This window comes from Erpetoichthys calabaricus, chromosome 10 (assembly GCF_900747795.2).
Source record: "Erpetoichthys calabaricus chromosome 10, fErpCal1.3, whole genome shotgun sequence".
NCBI lineage: Eukaryota > Metazoa > Chordata > Cladistia > Polypteriformes > Polypteridae > Erpetoichthys > Erpetoichthys calabaricus.
The window spans coordinates 117,975,362-117,996,675 of NC_041403.2; the positions used below are offsets into that span (position 1 = coordinate 117,975,362).

General features: G+C 40.8%; 2 protein-coding genes across 2 annotated transcripts in view; both read right to left on the reverse strand.

The window, feature by feature from the left end:
- LOC114658567 (histamine H3 receptor-like) overlaps positions 1-19,410 on the reverse strand; it is a 38,277-nt gene extending 18,867 nt beyond the window's left edge. The window contains exons 1-2 of the mRNA XM_028810604.2: positions 18,807-19,410; positions 17,101-17,267 (exon numbers count right to left, since the gene is read on the reverse strand). Coding sequence (XP_028666437.1) covers positions 17,101-17,267; positions 18,807-19,047 — 408 coding nt within the window. The 5' untranslated portion in view covers positions 19,048-19,410. The remainder of the gene's footprint in view (positions 1-17,100; positions 17,268-18,806) is intronic.
- LOC114659356 (proteasome subunit alpha type-7-like) overlaps positions 1-21,314 on the reverse strand; it is a 592,565-nt gene that overhangs the window by 221,078 nt on the left and 350,173 nt on the right. The window lies entirely within an intron of this gene.

The following is a 21,314-nucleotide window of genomic DNA, read 5'->3' on the forward strand; positions in this document are numbered from 1 at the left end:
ATGACAAACACATCTGACTCCTCAAAAAGCATCTGACGCACGATATCCTGTTGCTGCTGGTCAAGATGTTCTAAATCCACAGGAGGATGGCATCTTTCCTGTGTGTGTGCCTCCATGCAGCTATTTACACTCTCACTGGTTGTGCTGGTTTGTGTGGCGCACAGGTAGGTATTACTGTTTGACTTAGCTGGTTGATGAGAAGGTGAACTCCAATTTACTGGCCTGCTGTCAATAATTGTCTCTATGCAGCCTAATAATGTTCTTGGAGGCAGAGAAATGTCATGTTTGGTACAGTACCGGATTGGGATTTTTACAGCTTTTGAGGTGCCTACTGGTATATCCACTAGGGCAGGGAACAGTTCTAACCCTTCTGGTAAGTCACCTTTTAAAGTTGGTTCAAATAACATTGCCCCTCCCTCTGGCCAGGATCTGGTAAAACACCTAACCTCACATATTTGGCCACTTGAAACAGTGAGACCCCTCTTTCCTACTCTGATGTTATTTTTTAGAGGATTTTCTTTGGCTGGACTCTCACTGATTACAGAGACTATGGTTTCTGTTGTGTCTCTATGAAGTTTTAATGCTTCTGCCAACAGATCACTTAAACTGACACTCCGAGGCTTTTCAAGGCTCTCTAAGATGATTTCCTCAATTACATTGAACCCTAGCAATAAACCACTAACACAGCTCTGACCCACTAGCATGGGTACCTGTATGGCTACTTGACCATGTTTTGCGCTTTTGATTTCCACCAGTATTTCAATCCATCCCTCAAAAGGTACATCAGTCCCATTAGCTGCTGTGATTCTGAGTGGATCATCAGGCAAGAGATCTTTAAGTGACTTAATTGTGGCATCTGGTAAATGTTTATCTAACCAAGACTTTGCCAATATAGTTACCTGAGTGCCACTGTCCAATAACATATCTGTTTTGACACCAATAAGAAAACAGGTAAGCATGCATCTTCTGCCTATCAGCTTGGCTACACGCTTTCCTCTTCTCACTCCATGTCATAGTGGTGGCTAGCTATTGGCTGGAGTCTTTCTCCCATAGCTGAGTACAGAGACAGTGGACTCTGGCTCTCGTGTGGTCACTGGTGGTCCCTCCCCAGTGACCCTCTCATGTTTCCCACTGGCTTACTTTTTGACAGACAACCGACAGCTCTGTGACCTTCCTGGCCACACCTAAAGCAATAGGTGCAGTTAGCAGTCCCTTGGCTTATACGAGGCTTGCATTTCCCCTTTGTGCCTGACTTGGGTGGTTGCACAGTACTTGAGGAGTTAGCCTGTGTGGACTCTGGGTTACTTGCAACAGGTCTGAGAGCCTTCTCGATGGTTTTAGCTAAGGCTGAGACATGCACTGTCAGTTCCTGCAGGGCTGTGCGTTGTGCCTGTACTTCAGCCTGTGTTTGATGAATGCTGGCCTGAACTTCAGTGGGAGGCTGGCCTGCACATGGTGTCTCCCCTTGCTATGTGGAACTGATGGTGACTGTTTTTGTCTTATGTGTTTGACCTAGGCGTGCCTGCCTCTCAACTTCTTCAGTAACTGCCCCGGTTATTATATCTAAGATGAAATCATCAGTTACACTCATGTTTGAAATGACAGATTTCAAGTCTCGCCTTACGTAAGCATATTTCTCACCGATTCCCTGATACAACGAATGAAGGAATATTCTTTGAACCAGTTTTTCATCATATTGAAACCATGAACTGCTATGTTTGGAAGTGAACAATACCCGCTGTTTCAATCCCATTAAACGGTACATGAACTGTTGTGGGCTTTTCTTGTCCTGTTGTTTTGCATTACTAAGCTCCTGAAATATTTCGGCACTACTCTTGTCTCTTAACTGTGTTCTGAGAAAACTCTTGAGCTCAGCTACAGTTAACCCAAGTTTGATCATCAACATGTCTTTAAAGGTACCAGGTTTGATTATTTTTAAAACAGTTCATATGACCTCTGCCTCTGTAAACCCCTCAACTAGCCCTTCGTCCATCTGCCTGCACAGGGTGCTATAGTTAACATCAGAGTCAGAGTCAGAAATCTGCCCACTGTGTATTTTAAATTCTCTACAAGGCAATAAGGCAGCAACATCTGACAACTTAATCACATCACTTACCTGGTTGGCTACAACAGATGATCTGTCTGCCCTAGCATCCACTATCGAAGGAGTTGCTGCTGATTCAGCCTCTGCCACTAACTCACATTCCACATCTACAGCCTCTGGAGGTTGTTGCAGTTCTGTGATGAGGTCATGGAAGACTAACAGGTGGCTCATGCCTTGGTCCTCTTCACTTTCCAGCTTGTCACTTTTCAAAAAGTCCACAATGAAGTCGTAGAGTTCCACCTCTGTTGCATCATCCCCTGGCAAGTCTTCCTGTACCTCATTTTTGATAGACGCTGCAAGTTTGTGGAGCACATTTGTTTTGGCAGAGTTGATCAGCTGATGGAGCTGCCTCTGGATTCCACGTCATAATCCTAAAAGAGCAGACATCTCCTCACCACTGGAATCTGTGGTGCAGCACGTTAGCCCAGGAACTTGAAGTCAGGTTCAGTTATTCGTGATTAGCTCCCCTTAGGAAATGGAGCTAATCCCGGACGAGCTCCCAGAATTGTTACCCTCCCTGGCCTGGTGGGTGGCAGGGAGTAAATGTATTCCTAAACCCTGTTAGTTAGAAACAAAGAGGCACAAACTTCAGCTTGCATTCAGCTTGGCTGCCGGATTTAATCTGCCGCCCTTGCCTCTATGGTGTTTTAGGGTTCCTCCCTAGCCATAGCGCCATCTAGTGACCTGTTCGGGTATTTTCCTTGACACACTGTTCACAGCAGAGCACCAAGCACCATGAATTTAACATTCAAAAAAATGAGAAAATATTAGCAAAAAATTAAAAAAAAATATTGGGGTGTCTTATTTTAACTCTTGTAATACCTTTATGAACTGTGATGCAATTAACTTTATACTTATCATTTTTTTTAACCTTTTACATAGTGCACTACATGGGGCTCTTTAAATACTCCAGAAAGGCTTAAATGAAGGACATTATTTAAGCTAAGAATGATGAAGTTGGCAATTTTAAGACTTTTTATTAAAATTTGTGATTTACACTGCTGGATGGGATGGCAAAAATGTCATCATTGCTGCCTCATAGCACCGGAGTTTAATTCCTGGCTTGGTCAATGATTTTACTCATAGGTGATGGGAAACACAGAAAAAGACTATAAGTGAAGCACAACCCTCAGCCCAGTTTCCTTATCAATATCTAAAATAAAGGAGAATCCCTAGAAGGACCCTGACTTCACTTCCCATCTGAAGCTGCAAGTTCCATTTCTTCAGGGCAGAATTCATTTTGGGGCCAGTTTCTAAGGAAGACATAACTCCCTCATCCAGAAGCACTTACTAGTTGCGCAGAATGGTGACAAACACCAGAACTATTCTTTTTGACTTTATTTTCTTTTTTTGTTCATCTGAAAATTAAATGGGGTGCCCCTGGAGCTCCAACCCTTGATCTGTTTCTCTGTTTCCTTTTACACAGAATAGAGTTTGCATTTTCTCTCTAGCCTTCATGAACATAAATACTTCAGTTTCTACCCACATCCTTAAGATGGTTAATTTCTTAGAGTTTGAGAATTATGTCTAAGCACCGCTTCTTGGCAGGATATAAAATTTCAGAAAATATTCAATCACATTGCTTCATTTAAAACATGGACATGATCAAAAAACGTGACATTTCTACTAATTTTACTTTGGCAGAAATAAACTGGAAAAAACCAAACCAAAACAAAAAAAAACCTGATCAGTTGCTTCAACACTAAAGCCGATGTCACATTTCATGACTTGTGGTTATGGGGAATGTCAGATTTGCTGACGGCAGTTGCTCATCTCGCTGCCAGGTCTTGTCTTAAATGACTGAAGAATTGCTGGCTATATCACATTTGCCAACTGGGTGCTGACCTTCCTGCACAGTCGTGCTCACACGTTTTTGTGAGAGCCAATAATGTTTTACCTGATGAAGGGTTAACAGGTTAAACAGGTACGCTGAGTTTAGCCACAGTCTCTTTTCTCATTTTGTTTTAATACATCAAACATGACATGACTCTCACTGGCTAAGATTAGGTAAATAAAGGCTACGACTAAAAATCGACAAAAAAGTCACCTAACGTGAAATGGTCTTAACACATTAAACATTTGCATTTTTCATGGTATTACTACCTAAACTAGGGGTTCTCGAAGTGAGGCCCACAAACATGAGCCAAATGATCTACAAGTTATTGGTTCTAAAAAGTGATATTTATTTTATTCAGATATATTAGTTTCTGTAGGACTTATTTTATCTTTCATTTATTTATAATGCACTCATAAATAAACTTCCCTGTTGCTTGGTTAATGGGAAACAAGTCTAAAACAACCACCATGGAGCACAGCAACAACTCCACTGAACATTGGATACCATCCTTAAAGACCTGGTATCGTAAAACTGTTTACCTGTGCCAAGATAAATTAGATCTCACAATAGCCAGTAAACAGTCAGCCTCTTCTGTCTTGGATGTTTGTCTGCCTCGTCTGCCTTGTGCCCTGTCTTCTTTGTCTATATATATATATATATATATATATATATATATATATATATATATATATATATATATATATATATATATATCTCCATCCATTGTCCAACCCGCTGAATCCGTACACAGGGTCACGGGGGTCTGCTGGAGCCAATCCCAGCCAACACAGGGCACAAGGCAGGAACCAATCCCGGGCAGGGCGCCAACCCACCGCAGGACACACACAAACACACCCACACACCAAGCACACACTAGGGCCAATTTGGAATCGCCAATTCACCTAACCTGCATGTCTTTGGACTGTGGGAGGAAACCGGAGCGCCCGGAGGAAACCCACGCAGACACGGGGAGAACATGCAAACTCCACGCAGGGAGGACCCGGGAAGCGAACCCGGGTCTCCTAACTGCGAGGCAGCAGCGCTACCACTGCGCCACCATGCCGCCCCTATATATATATATATATATATATATAGTTAACATATTTTGCTTATTGATAATTAATTATTCTTTCTCTTTAAATAGTGTGCTTCAGTTACGTTAATATCAGTCTAACGTCCAAAAATCACATTTTGCAGAGAAAGGTAAAGAAAATAAAGTAGGAGCCTTGCCAACATATTTAATTAATAGCAGTGCTACCCATCTAAGATAGGTTGAAATCTAAGAACTTAGTGTCAACCTCAACGTTAACATTTGCAGTGCACTATCTATTGGAATGTATTCTGTAATGCATGTAAGTAATAAAATGTATTGCATTTGTCAAACCAAAAGATGACTCATCACAAACATTTCTAGTAATGCACCATGCAAATGCAATTCATATGTCTCTATTATAAGCCATTTGGTATGGGTGTTAGTGTTTGTGATATGCCATCTGTAAGAATGACAGAGACATATTGTAGCAACAGGATGGACACACAGATACACAAACGCAAATCTTTTTATTAAGGAGGCATAACAGAAGGAAAGACTGATATCAGATTAATTGATTTAAATTCTCTGAACTTTCCTACAACAGCACTCTGTGCCTTAATTCATGTCCCTCCACAATCCTTCTGCTTTACTGCCTCTCTCCAATCTGAATAATCTCTGTCAATGTGGAACTCTCTTCTGAATCCATTTTAACGTCAACCTGGACAGCTCACCACTGACAAAAGCAATCCTTTAATTCCAAATGGCTGGTGACATTTCCTTTGCATCAGCTCTGTTAGGAAGCTTAATAAGATTATTAATTAAAAGTGGCTGTTGGCTTTAGATGATCTGCTGTGTCTTTGACTTTAGCAAAATGGTCCTTCTTCTGAAACACTTTGAAACTAAAAAAAATTATTGCATTTTTTTTCTCATATTTAAATTATGCTGATTTCAGCTGCTAACATGCACCATTCATATACATACCCAACTTTACCATTATCTTATATCAGTCAGGTTTGTGTGAAGGTGCCCTGTCATGACCTGGGTGGTATGGCGAAGGACTTTGGATGATTGATTGATGTGTATTTCCTTGAATATTGATTATAGGCTATGTCTCTGGTATTCTTATAGGAGATAATGTATTCACAAAGAAAAACTAAAGTTTAAAGAAAATTTTACACTGCAACTCGTCAGTTAGTTTACAATAAGAATTCACTTGTTTGTTCTGTAATAAACATAACAGGTCAGGTCAGGTCAGGTTGGGGAGCATGCACTGGTACAGCATGTCGCCCCAATTACCACATGACAAAACAGCTCAGGATCCCGGTTGACAACCCCCCAGGCAGACATGTGGTCCATTCCTACCCTTCGGAAATGACCCTCTATCTGCTGCAGCAAGGTGTTACGTGGGAGTCCCCTTGGCCTGGTCCAGCCACTCGGTCCAGCACCAGGACTCTAAAGACATGGACCTTTGTCCTTTTATATAGATATCGGGAGTGCCACACACCCCTTTCTAGCGACCTCATGACCCCCCCATCCTCTACCAAGCTGCCTACTGACTTCATAGGAAGAATCACCAGAGACATGAATGTCACTACCGAGGTAAGTAAACCTCTTGACAAGGATGACACTCTCTCCTCAGATAGACACACTGCTGATGGCTGTGCCCAAGAGGTCATTAAAGGCCTGGGCATAACAGGACCAGTTAAAAAAAATGAATTTGGGGTCTTCAAGGATGACACATTAACCAAAGACTGGGGGCTGCAAGACAAAATGAAATGTTTTACTATAGCCCACAGCCAAGTGTGAAATGCTATATGCTCGACGATTAAACAGTAGAACATGAGTTGTGCCTACCCAAGATTGGTCCAAAGGCACATAAACAGAGCATGTGAAGGGAGCTGACCCCTAAACTTTGTCACCCTCACTGGTCCAAGGGTATAGTAAGAAAGAGCAAGGCCAGCTTAAATATAGGGGCATGCCAGCAGTTGCTTGTCTCTGCCTTTCCATCAACATCCATCCAGAAGCCATGTCAGATCAAAGGCCTATCAGCTCAGAAGCACAATGCAAGACTGAAAGGGCCACCTGATATTAAGGCACAGTGGGGCCTAAACTTCTCAAGAAGAGTTGCTATCCATCCAGGTTGTATGCCTTGTTTTTGCTTTTGGCATGTTAAAAATGTTTTTCTACAGTATATTGAGTGAATAAACTAGTGAACCCATTTTTAAACTCTTTGTAATAAACCACCTGGGGTGTAGATAAGGGGAAGGAGGAAGTGTTTTAACCACAGAGGCAGTGAACCCTAGTTCATCCTGATGGCAGCCACGAGTAGAGCTGTGGACTGCAGCTGCATCTCTACGACAAGCTAGTAAGTGTGACTTAGTAGAACGAGTCAAAGGATTAAGATACTCATGGAAGGCCCTAGGGTGAGGATAGGGTCAACATTGGACCCTTCCATGACAAAATGCTTTTCAAAACCGAATCCTGCCTTGCAGCCATTGGTACAGGTGTACACCCAACTCTGCAGAATCCTGCAAAGACAAAAGCAGGTCCAGAAAATGGACAAGGAGTTTTGATCAAGCATAGCCAGCTGAGTGGTTAGGGTTGCTTCACTGCAGCTCAGAGCCCTGAGTTTCAAATATTGGCCAGAGCACACTATCTGTGGATTGGATGCATTCTCCTCTTGTCCATGTGGGTTTTCTTGTCAAATCTAAAAGTTGGAACTCTATGTCATCATCATATGAAGATGAGCACCCTAAAATGGCCTCTCATCCTATCCATGATTAATTTCTGCAATATGACCACTGCTGAGGTAATTTCCAGCCACCAGATTTCATTTTAGACATTTTCTTTAATATTGTGCTGGTATTCATTCCTTTTAACAATGCAGCGCCGTTTCTTACTTATTAAATATTCAGTAAAAAATGTGTAGCTTCAACTTTCATTGTTAAGGTTTTAAATGCACACCAGATAAGTGATTATATTAAAAGTAAATTACATTTAATACAATAATACTAGTAACAACTTAGAATAGAGACTTTAAGTGTATCATTGGTCATAGAAAAGGCACTATATAAATAAAATGCATTTTATTATTATTATTATTATCTCTGTATTATAAAAAAAAATCTTTGGGAGGGAGACTAGGGAGACGAGACGTGATCTTCTCGGAAGACAATTTGAAGTCTCACGAGAGACACTTTAACTTGCTCCCAGCTCTCAACAACGACAAGCGACAAGCAACACACGCAGCTCGCCAGCAACAGAAAGGGCTGGAAATAAAGGACAAGTATTGTTTTAACAACGTCACGCGAGACAAGGCAGTGAGACATCATTTAAAACAAGTTCATGGATATCTAACCTAGCAGTTGTTGGATTGCTGTTGGAAGACACGCTTCATGTGCTCCCAGCTTTTGAAACAATGACAAGCGACAAGCAAAACACACAGCTCACCAGCAGCAGAAAGCCAGCAGATGATCCGACCATTTCTCCTTAGCGTGGGTTCAGCCACCCTAACACCCCCCCTCTACCTTCACAACGGGAGCGGCAGAGATGCGAAGAGGAAAAAGGACAGCTGCTGTACAGGCTTTAAAATGATCGACACGCAGCGCGACAAACAGAATATGCAGCAGAAAAACAGCAGATGATCCGATGGCATCTCCTTAGCATGTGTTCAACCGACCCCCCATCCCCCCTTGACAACGCGAGCAGCGTTATATGTCCTGCGAGAAAGAGATTTAACCACACCCGGGGCTGGAAATATAGGACAAGTATTGTTTTTACAACATCACATGAGACAAGGCAGTGAGACATCTTTTAAAACAAGTCCACGGACATCTAACCTAGCAGTTGTTGGATTGCTATTGGCAGACACACATCATGTGCTCCCAGCTCTTAAAACAACGACAAGCAACAAGCAAAACACGCAGCTCGCCAGCAGCAGAAAGCCAGCAGATGATCTGACCACTTCTCCTTAGCGTGGGTTCAGCCGCACCCCCTTCACAATGCGAGTAGCGTTATACGTCCTGTAAGAAAGAGTTGTAACCACACCTGGGGCCGGAAATAAAGGACAAGTATTGTTTTTACAAAAGTTTTAAAGTAAAAGTGAAAATAATGCATACTGTATGTAGCAATTCCCATGAAACTAAGAATCTCTTTAAATTGTATATCTAGTAAACCAAACCCGGGGGTGGGCGAGCAAAGTGACCAGGGGGCGGAGCCCCCTAGTTATTATTATTATCTATTAATCACTTATTGCTATCTAAAAAAATCAAAGCCTTTATTAGTGTCATGTCGCATAGAAGTAAGAGACAAATACATGCACAATGGGTCATGGCTATCTCAAAGAGTCATTGGTGCTTTGCTTTATGAAGACCAAGCAAAATGTTTGTTAAGGTCTTGTTAAATAGCAATCACTGACTAATTGATGCAGCTAGCTTCTCAAGTGTCCCTATAATAAAAGGTTTAGGCTTGGCACATGTATTTCTGTCAAACCCTATACTGAACCTACTGCTCCAGAAGAGTCATTGTAGCGAAACATAAAGGCATTAGGATTTAAACATTTCATTTGCTGTGAAATTGCTTGTTCACTGCGTGATGTTATTGGCTTGCTATGAATTGCCTTGTTCATGGAAACTGTGACACGGCAAACTCTGTTTTGTGACCTGCACCTTGTCTTGCGCAATCTACCATCTGTAAAATTTGTACAGATGATTTCAGAGTTTGTGACTGTGCATTGATTTTCTGCTCTCTGTATTTGTCAAGCCAAGTCTGACGGGATTCTCCAGCACATTTAACATTTGTCTTTGATGTAAGTGTTAGACAACACATTTGAATTGAACTCAATTTTTCATGAATACGGTTCTTATTTAACCACAGGGAAGAGACGCTTTGCTTGACAGCAACCCAAACTGAGGGTCAGTGGGATGTCGAGTCCATTAAATAACACTCTGGCTCACAGAAGCCACAGGAAGCACCGGCTGCCTGACAGGCAGTAGGCTCTACAATAGCAGAAACAAGAATTTCATCAGTTAGGGTATAAAGATCACCTTTCTTACTGCCTTCAGACAGTGTAAAGGAACTCATATTATTCAGGCTATCTGCACACAAACCTCAAGATGGCAAAACTGCCCTGCAGGGGAACACACCGAGTAGGGATTCAGTGCATAAATAAAAAGATATGGAGTATAGCATAACCCTCTCAAGCACAACTAATTTGACTTGGGGTCATGAGGTCCACAAGTCAGGAAACAGTCCTGGGGGCTGATTTATAGAACCTTATGAGGACTTGAGTGTGAAAGGATACATATGCTAAAAAACAGAAAAATATGTATGCCAAAGGAAAAATCTGATTTGTCAGAACTTTATAAATCACAATCATCTTGTAAATGTGTGAATGTGAATACAACTCAAACCCTTTCCTGTTGGTAGTCTGAAATAACCATATATGGACAATGCTAATCAACCTCGTACATGTGCAAACACCAAGCTACAGACACTCATTGGCTGGTTGAGCAGCCTTCCACCTGCCGCACCTGCATTTCAAGAGTCCTGTGGTGTGCTCTACCACTGAGCTCACAACCACGCAGTAATATCTGCAATCTGGGAGTCCGGGAAAGGCGTAAGGCACCAGTGTCTGAGTGGGTAGTCACTACCACTTAGAACATGACATGATTGCTATTACAATAAATGGTACTGGCTATATGAAAAGCGGAGGGTTCAGCCAGTTCCCTTACCAACAAGCCAACCATCACATACAGCAGCATCAGGAATTCGTCCGTCTGAGCCACTTTTGCCTCACAATAAATGAACAGTTTGACCTTAATCACCGAGCCACAAATCTCATCTTGGCATCACAGACAATGATCATTAATGAAATGTAACCGCTTATGATTAACAAAAGCAGCTTCGTTCTCACTAGATACCCTTATTGCACTATGAGTGCAGTCAATTGTTCTGATTATGTTAGAAAAACTGCTGCAAATGCCTCATCATTTGATTAGTAGCTTACAGCACATGATGGAGTGAAGCTTTGCTCAGATATTCCTGACTTGACAGTCATTTCCCTGAGAAGTGACAATAGGTAATCAATATAAACTGAAGTAGAAACAAAAAAAGCTCTTCAGAGCAAATACGCAGAATTGGCCCTCTTGAAAGGGACATACAGTCTGTACATCATAACCATCACTATTGAGGTTTAATACAAGAATGTTTGTCACATCAATGCACATTATAATAATGGCTGGTGATATGAATTATTATTTACATCTGTCTGTTTGGCAAACACTTTTATCCAAAGTGACTTACAATATTTAAAACTGGTTACATTTCTTATTTCCAACTGGACCACAGGCAGGTGAAACAACTTGCTCAGAGTCACAGAGGTAGGATTTAAACCCGCAACTAACTGGCTTGAAGTCCAAAGCCTTAACTGCTGCACCACACTGTCATCTTTTAAATGGGTGGGCTGCATTTCCCTACTTGATCAAAGGTGTCATTATTTCCCCAGTTGTTTTGAAATGTTCTGTACAGGAAAGTCAGAGTTGCAGTAAATATGCACACTTTTTCTCATCAAGTTTTCCTTTATAAATCCTGACTTTTGTGTGGAAAATTTCAGGCCTCTTTTTGTGTATACACAAGCTTTACAGTACAGGACCCCAGTCCATCACATGTTCCTCCATTTTGAAACTGGGTAAGTAAGAATTCCAGCTAAGTGAATCTGCATCCCTTTAAAGACACAGAAGGAAAACTGCAATATCTGGAGAAAAACCCACATGGACACAATGAGAAAGTGCAATCTCCATGCAGGTAGCGACAGGGCATGGGCAAAATGATTTGGTTCATGGGAAAACAACAGTGTAAAGCAGAATAAATGGTTAATCTTAGTCAGTGCTATAAGCACAATACAGAACGTTGCACTAAAAAATCTGAAATGAATTATAATAAACATTGGAAAAATCGTTCATCATAACCTAAATTGCATGTGTATATCTAAGAAATGGGCTTATTTATAATACAATTTGCAGATTTCCTGTTTTTGCTTGGCTAATCCAGTTTCTGCTACTTGTTAAAAACATGGTGTAAGGTTTAACTGTCGACTCTAAATCCTGCTGGTGTGAGTCAGTATGAGTACTGTAGATGTTTGGTGGTGCTTTGTCATGGTCTGTCCTTTCATCCTCTGGGTTTGCCCCGGCCTTGTCCAGCTTCTGCTAGGAGATGCTCCTGCTTTCTTCTGCAGTATAAATAGAAAAGCAGGTTCAGAAAATGGACTGAAAACTGCTCCAGCAGGAATCCAACACAGTGTGTTATGAACAAGCTGTTTTCAAAGCAACAGGAGACGATAAGCCCCTACGTTTGAACGCTTTTACAACATATACATGGCTGCTGGCAAATAAGAGTGAAGTTGATGGATGAGCTGCTTTTTAAATTGTGCGAGTGGAAAAAACACAGAGGGCAACAGAATAAAGGTGAAAGGGAATGAAAGGAGCCCAGGTACGTTTAGACCTTTATTTGGTCTTCCATCAGTAGGTAAGTGTCGTTTACCTGTGAAGGTGCCACACTTCTGTGTCAGCATCATTGGGTTAAACCTTGGAAGGTGATTTTATTTACTTGAGCATAGTTTATTCACACTTAAAAAAGAAAAGATTCTCACAATGCCCTGTGTCATTCAAGTCAGAGGGAGTCACTATTACACACTGCATTCTTTTTGTAATGCATTTCAATCTATTTCATTACCTAATCAAATTAAAAACAAACAGCCAGATATTACGTGTTAGTTACAAACTGCACCCTTGCACAACTCTGTTAATTAGTTCTTCTTTAATGGACACCATATTACTTCTTAGAGTGTATTTGCAAATGAAGAGGACTAGTTTAGGCCTAACGCTGACTTTGGTTGACATTTGGTTTTTCCAGCTTTTCTTACACTGATGATAAATCCAACAAAAGGACAATGATGTTTTTGTTCTTGGACTGAGCATTTACACTTTGCACCCAATGACCCAGTGTCAACATATTTGTTTTGTCATCTGGCAGAAATGTAATTACCCTTACTATCAATATGTATTTCTCTTCATTGGCCAAGAACAAAGTCTTTTCTTTTGTTAGCTTGTAGTCTCTTTTCTAAGCAGGTGTCACTCTCAACATGATTTTGCATATGCACAAAATGCGCGAGTGCCTGTTTTTTTTATCTTATGGTAGTTCCATTCATACACACTTCAAAAGTGAACCTCGCTACAGTATCTGTGCTGTACGATTTGGAGATATTATGTTTAAAAATGTTCTTTGAAGAAATATAAGTGCCTGCTCAATACCTGCAAAACCTTTTGCTTCTATATTCTACACAGCTATTTTCTGTGAGAGCTATATTTTTAAAAAATTAAAAAAAAGAATATTTCAGCAAGATCCTAAAATGTATTTTTTGATATTTATAAGGCATTTTTAAGAGATATGTATTCAATTCTTTCTCATTCAGATCAAAAAACATGTTTTAGTATTTGCAATTTACTGCACATCAGACAGAAAGTAGTCATATTTAGATAGGGGGTTTAAAGCATTATTACTCACTTCTCTACATAATTATTTAATAATGCGGATATTCATTTAGAAAAAGTCTTGAAAAGTATAGGTAAAACATGAACACCGTGTCACACTTTTAATTAAGAGATAATCAAGGCTCTGCTACTATTATGATATACAGTGCAATTATATATGCCTTATAGGAAAGAAAAGGTGTACAACAAGCAGAAGCTGTAATTCCTACCAGACATTATAATACACATCCAATAATAGTAAAAGTGCATGAATAGAACGCTCTTATTATGAGCGGTCAACTGATGTGTCTTACGTGAATTCGCCCGTCCTCGCATCCTCCGCTATGAGACGACAGCTCGGAGCTCATTGTTTAGCTCGGGCTCGTCCGTTAATGGACACTGCCAGCCCGGTCATTAGCAGCACAGAGCGAAGAGCCGCTGCGCCGCAGCCTGCAATTTACACTTATTAACATGCCATTGTAAAGCTCCTTCGGAAGAAACGCGCTTCTCAGCGGCAAGAGTGTGGAGTCGCCTTTAGTTTCCGGTTAAATTGTTCCTCATTATGCATTTTTTTTGAAAGAGTCAATCACGACTTTCAGTTACTGTATAAAGCGATCCAGTTTTACAAATAACTTTTGCACTTGTATCTCCTTGGCATGTTTTTAAATTTGAGAACAGTTATTATCCACCCTGCTTATTCGACCTCGAAGAGGCGAAATACGGAGCCAATCCCGGAAAGGTTGGGTTCAAGACAGGAGTCAACCTGGGCAACGCGCCAGTAAATCGCACGCTGGATTTCAAAACAAATGGTCTCGTATTGTATTGTCCAATAAGCAGTTCATCTAATCCAGTGAGTACGTTTATCGGAAGGCCGGGACTCGGTTATACTGTAAATACGTGCTAATGAGAGAAACGCCGTCATTTGGCTTTTCGTTTTACTTGTCTAAGAACACTTTCGCGCATATTAATCAGAGCCCGCGGATTTTTTTGGAAAGATTTTTTGTTGTTGTATGTATGTATGTGTGTTTGTTTATGTAACATTCTCTAAGCACAAATGGTCTGGACGATCTTAATGGCATCATAGGGCGCACCTTGTGGGGGCGCACTGTGGTTGATTTGTTTCGAACCTTTTTTTGTAACACTTGAGTTATTTGTATGGAATGTTATTTGATTCTAAGAAAATCAATAAAATAAAATAAAAGTAGTGCACTGGGGCCCCTGTTTTGACAGCAAAATAAAAACATAAATAGGTATCAGAAACTTCATGGGCCCCTATAATCCTGGGGCCCCCAGCCAGTGCCCATTGTGCCCATATCGTTAAGACGGTCTCACAAATGGTTAGTGTTGTTGCTTCACAAGCCTTGGAGTGACCAGGCGAGATACCATGCAGATCTGTGAGGATCCAGCGTGTTTGAGTATTTTAATCCATATTCAGGATATTTGTGTGATCATTTGACTTGTGGCTTGTCTCACATGGACAAATTGTGTGTGTGTGTGCACTGAATGTGCCCAGCATCTAGCTGCTACTCTGTCCAGGCTTCATTCCTGCCTTGAATCTAATGGACCCACTGCCACCTTGAATTAGATGAGCTTGATAATAAATGCTTCTGTTGTGTTCTTCGTGAGTAGCAATGACACACACTATTTTTTGTTAACTGAATCAGCAACATCTCTCTAATTTACATTACGTGCTGTCATCTCGCACCTTCTTGACCAGTTCCCATCCATAAAACTAACACCCTCTCCTAGGATCGCCCGGTCTGATATTAGCAAACGCTCATCAAATCCTGTTTTTTTAATGGCACTATATTTCATAACTGAGTTGTGTGGTTCCTCAGAGCTATTGCTTGATTAAACACCATTTCATTCTGGGAAGGGTTCTTTTCATATGAAGTTGGTTCTTTGTGCTTTGAAAACATCCTAATATGTAAAAAAAAAAAGAAGTAAATTTTAATGTATTGCAGACTACCTAGCAGGACACTAACATTATAAGAAAACCTGAACTTAGCTTGTGTTACTTTATGCAGCAAGAGACCTTTTCAGATCAGAACCCATTGATGTTTCATAAATCTGTTATCATCTATCCATGGTCATTCATGATACGGATGTAAATAAAGGTCCTTTCTGGAACCTTCACAGGGTTTGATCTTTTGAGAATTGCTCTGGCACCTTTATTTTTAAGAGTGTAGCAAGACCCCTATAATATCATTTGGGATTAGACATTGTTAACACTGCTTATTACAGTTTGGAAAACAAGCAATTGTTATTAGGAACAAAAAGGAGGTTGTCCTGGGAAACAAGTGTTACAGCAAACGTTTACAAATTAATAAAAAAAATAAACAAATAAATAATAAGGCACTTTAAGGAAAAACCTGCTACCAGATTTATAAAACTAGTTAAGTAACTTACACAATATCACTCAGCAGGTAATTATACAGAACCAAATATTGTATGCTGCAGTCCAGAACCATAGCTATTGCACTTGCTGCCTAAAGATAGTGGGCACCCAAGTCATCATCATCATCATCATCATCATATACGCTTTTGTCCAGTCATTGCTCTGTGTGATGCTCATTCCACTCTAGATGGAAGTGACCTATTTGAATGTGTGCACATGTGTCTGCCATGTCACTGATGAGCATCTTTTTGGTAAGTGCCATTTATCTTTGAAGGTGCCACACGTCTGTGTCAGTTGTTTACCGAGCAGCAATGGTTTAAACCTATGAAAAGGTTGCAAGATGTTTATATTTTATTTACAATTTAAAAAAATAAAGAATGAATTCGGACAATGTCCCTGTGTCATTCAAGCCAGTGGGAGTCTGTATTGCACACTGCATTATGATAATACATTTCAATCTATTTAATTACCTAATCAAATTAAAAACAAACAGCCATACATTATGCTTTTCTTTAAAACTGCCCCCATATGTAACTCTTTAAATTACTTCTTCATTAATGCACACCACATCACCACACTATATCACTTGCTGCCTAAAGATAGTGGGCACACAAGTCATTATCATCATCACTATTATCTTATGGCATCTTCATATGCTTCTGCCCAGTTATTCTTTTTCATCATAGACTGCTGAAGTGTCCTCTGGTGCTGGTTCCAGATTAGATGGAAGCGACCTATTTGTATGCTTGCACAAGTGCCTGCCATGTCACTGATGAACACCTTCTTGTCACTGTGTCCCAACTGTCTTGTCATGTCTGGCCAGGCAAACCCCAACACATCGTGATACAGGTCAGGTTTTACGGAGAGACCTACCTATATCATGACAGTAACCAACACATCAGAACATCTTCTCTTTAAAAGACATTAGTTAGTGTACATTTTAGTATCTGATATGTACATGTACGTAAACTAATTCATTACCAAATTGGATGGATAAAACTAGGCGTCTACAGACTGACATGTACAGACTTGTCAATATGGGGCTTATGTTCTTCTGTACTGACCTTTTCACTCATCAACCTTTGGCGTACAGTATGATCACAGTGACAGGACAGGTGAATTTCGACCATATGTCAAGTTAGATTAAAAATTCTTGAACTGGAATGGTCACTATGCGTGGGATGATGGATTGATACTTACAGCTTGGGTGACAGAGAGGAATCGGTCATAACTGATCAACACAATGTTGAAAACGGATGAGGTGCAAAGCAGATAATCCATCACCAGCCAGAGTTTGCAGAGCGTTCTGCCGAGAGTCCATCGCCCGGTCAGCACATAAGGGGTGTAGAGGGGGATGCAGAATGCACCTGCAAATACAAATAGAGTATATGGTGTAGTTCACATGACACCTGTGAGGAACTAATAATTTAATAAGCATACATTGGAAATCAGATTTAAATGATCCGCTACCTTTAACCAACCACAAACGTTTGCTTACTGTGTGTGTCAGGAAAATATACGGCATGCTGTATACAGACAAAAAGTATGTCAAAAAAAGATTATTTACGTATCGACAGCCAGCATACTTTTTAAAGGGGCCGATGCAAAATAACACCAAAAAAAAGTACTAAAACTTGAATTAATTATATGACATGTGGGCAGATGATCGCCAAGATTGAAGTTGAAACACATACTGTAGCCATTTAAAAACGCAAGAAATCCTGGAAATATTGTTGGATGAAAAACACACACGAGCACTTCAAAGCAACATGGAGATCGATTTCTGAGCGGTTTAGCAGGCGAACGTGCCAACGCGCGCGCTTCTCATGTGCGCGTACATGTGTGCGCGTCCGCGCGTGCGTGTACCTTCTTTGCGTTTAGTCTTCGTTTACTGTTGACAAAGCTTTTTTCTGAAGATTTCCACATTAATAGCTGTCTCAAAAGTGAGCTAGGAATGCTTATATCTGCTTGTAAAAAGGTAGAACAAAACGCCTGTTTATGAGGTGTATTTGCTCTTCCACATCATTTTTTTAAGTTATTACAAACTTTTATCGCCTCAGGGTTGTCATAACAAAAATGATCCTCTTACTTCACTACAATTTACTAATAGTGTGAGGTGAAATACAAAAGAACTGGTAACGGTATTTTAAAGATTTCAATATTATTTTCAGACTAATCGATCGGATAGAGTCTTAATTTCTATATCATTTCGTGACATAACAGAAGGAATCGGTGCGCGCTTGGGTGGATGCCTACGTACAAACATGAATAATTCAACTACACTGGGCTAAACGCGTACTAAATAATATTTAAATATCAATGTAACAAGCATTCTATAAATATCTGATACATTATTTTATCAAGTAAATGTCAAAATGTACGCCAAAATGATTCCACTTAAAAAATTAACTAAAAAATGAACGTCTCACACGCGCATAAAACCGTGCAATACACGAAATAACGGGGATTTAGGAGCTTAATTAGTAACCGTAAGTACCTATATTATTATTATTATATTAAAATTATTATTATTATTTATTTATTTATTTTCCAAGAGCATAAACACAAAAACAACTGTAAATGAAATGATACAGTTAAATACAATTGTGTTAAGAATATTGTAGGTCTTGATTTTTTTTTTACTTGGGATTGCTTCCGAAGCTGCAATCAACAGGTACGTTTCAATCTGATGTTTATTTACTTATTTTTTTTACTATTTACTCCTTCACTTTTTGAAATGCACACCAGCATAGGTTTTGGATTTCGAGCTGTATATAGGCGCGTACAGTCTTGTCGGTATGTAAGCGTTGCGTTATTTTTGCCTTCTGAAGAAATCGATAAACGTCCAACTTGGTGAGTCCAACACACACACACACACAGTCTCGTAATAAAAATAATTATCATACCAACTAAGAAATCGGAAATTGCCAGATTTAGGAGGAAAAAGTTGTTCTGTGTCCTGAGGCTCTTGTCCACGACAAACGCCAGCATGACCAGCGCGTTTCCAAAGACGGTGGCCACCACCAGCAGGGCGATAAGGAAGGTTAGCACGGCGGTCCACAGCGTCGGGTATGGCGCTTTGAACAGGTGCTCCTTTCTTCCGATCGACTCCGATTTGTTCACATCGTATTCCATGGACGTGTCCATAATTTAGCCTATGGAGTTTTGCCTTGAAGCGATTTGGTCAGCGGCTCAGTTGACAGCGACAGACTTTCTGCGCTCAGACGTCGCATCACAGCTCGTCGCCAGGTTTTCGTAGACTACACCTCAGCTTCAGCTACTGCACTGATACATTTCTCATATTTATTTACAGAGCGAGATCATCAGAGCCAGCTAAGGCAGGCGGATAGTTTTTACTGCGAAGAGCGCATCTGTGAGAAGGAGATGCTGGCGATTTGACGCCTTGTCTCTAATTCATTCAAACCCCCTCATTCAAGTTCACCGTTATTGAGCGACTGCAGCAGCTGGCCGCCTCCTTCTGTCGGTCCTTCACTTTTAACCTTGATGCATTCCGTGATTGGTAGTTGGGGTATGTGGGCATATGGGCTGGATTATTGTGGGGAGGTGTTTTGTCGATTGTTGGGAAGGGATCGTTTGGGGGGGGTGTAGGATTGCACATAAGCAAGGCATTGCGCATGGCAAAGGTGTGCAAATTTCAAAAATCCTATATACGTTTTAAACCAATGACTTTTACAATCGGATCGATAAAGTAAAATAGCCGACCTTTTTATATATAAGCAAAGTCGTGAATAACATTGTTGAACGCTGGTTTGGATAAATCCTAGCTTCGAAGTGCTTTTAATTTATGCTTACCTTGTCTGATGTGACGTTTGCCCATTGCCCGCTCATTTACTTACACTGCAAATTAAAGAACGTCGAAAGTCAGGCTAACTTTACCTCGGAATTTAACGTTTGCGTATCCAGATGAGATGTGGTGGCGCAGCGGTTAGCGGTGGGACTCTCAACCGACCCCAGCTGTCTTTTTTCAAATTCACGTGGCGTTCGCCTATTCTCCCAGTATATCCTTTTTCCCTTCATTCCGTCCACATTAAATGCGCGGATGGTAACCTGACTCTGCACTCTTAAATGATTCCGCCTTGCGCGAGCGAGCGCTGCCATAGCCCGGCGTCTCTCTGCTGTCGGTGTTGGCTCCAGCTCTCCGAAACCCCTTACTGGAAGAAGTGGAAATGTGGTATACAAGAGGTTAACGCATAGGTGCGTGAACACCTTGCCTCTCCTGCTTTGCTGTGATTCCTGAGAAATTGTGAGATTTGACTCACTTAAACAGTAACCACAATGACGATTAAAAAGCGAGCGTAACGAGAACTGGAGATTAGAATGCTCTCCGACGCTTCTGCGATCTCTCAGGGGATGTGAGGTTTAAACCGTCTCTACCCTTTGTCTTGCCACGAGCACATTTTGTAATCGAAATATTTGACTCGCAAAACCGTGGAGGATCGCTTACTCTGATGACTTTGTCGGGCCAACACACTCAAGTAAATACAATTTTTATATTTTATGGCTCGCGTTTAAGGACGCGTCGTGCGAGAATAATACGGAATGAAACAGACTAGGAGGCGGAACTGAAATAGCTCGAGTGGATAAATGGTCGGAACCGATCTGTCTGTTTTATTCTTTGTCTTGATTGTGCTTTAACATCTACAATTTCTGGAAGCATGCGATATAAAGTCCTCTCGGGTAGAATACATTTATGAAGGGATTGCTTAAGCTCATTGGCTTGTAGCATTCCAGAGCCAAAGAGTTCTGTCTGCAGGGATTTAAATGACATCTAAGACCAGATACGTTTCACATTTTTAAAATATCCTGTGTTCACCCCTTTTTCTGACAGCCATTAACCTACCACCTGATGGAGCTGGTGCCCTACAGTTACAGTTTGTTGTGTGTTCCATTCTGTCATGGTATGTAAAACACAAGCCATCAGACAGACAAGCTTACTTTCTGTTTGTGATGTCCAAAACACCCACGTTCCTTATTCAACACTGCTGCATTATATTCTTTGTTCTTCCATGTGAGCATTGGTTGTCAGCTCTTGTGTACACTCAGCCTGCCCTGACAATCCTGTTTAATGTGTTTGGGGCAAGTCACAGACTGGTAGGACTGAGTTGCTGGGGATGTCAGACTACATGACCAGAAATCACGGGCATACACTGCTAACTGCCTCTGACTTGCTAAGATTATGTAAAACAAACCTGCAACTGAAAATCAGTGGAAAAGTCATCTAATGTGACAGGGACATTATGCTGTGATTCAGTCCAACAAGTCTGTAACATTCCCAAACCTAGTTAATGCAACTGATGGTGGCAGAGGTGCCTCACTATCCTGGCAGCATTTGGCACAAGGCAAGAAACAGGCCATTGCAGGACACACACACTCACTCTGTGTTGACTTAAAAT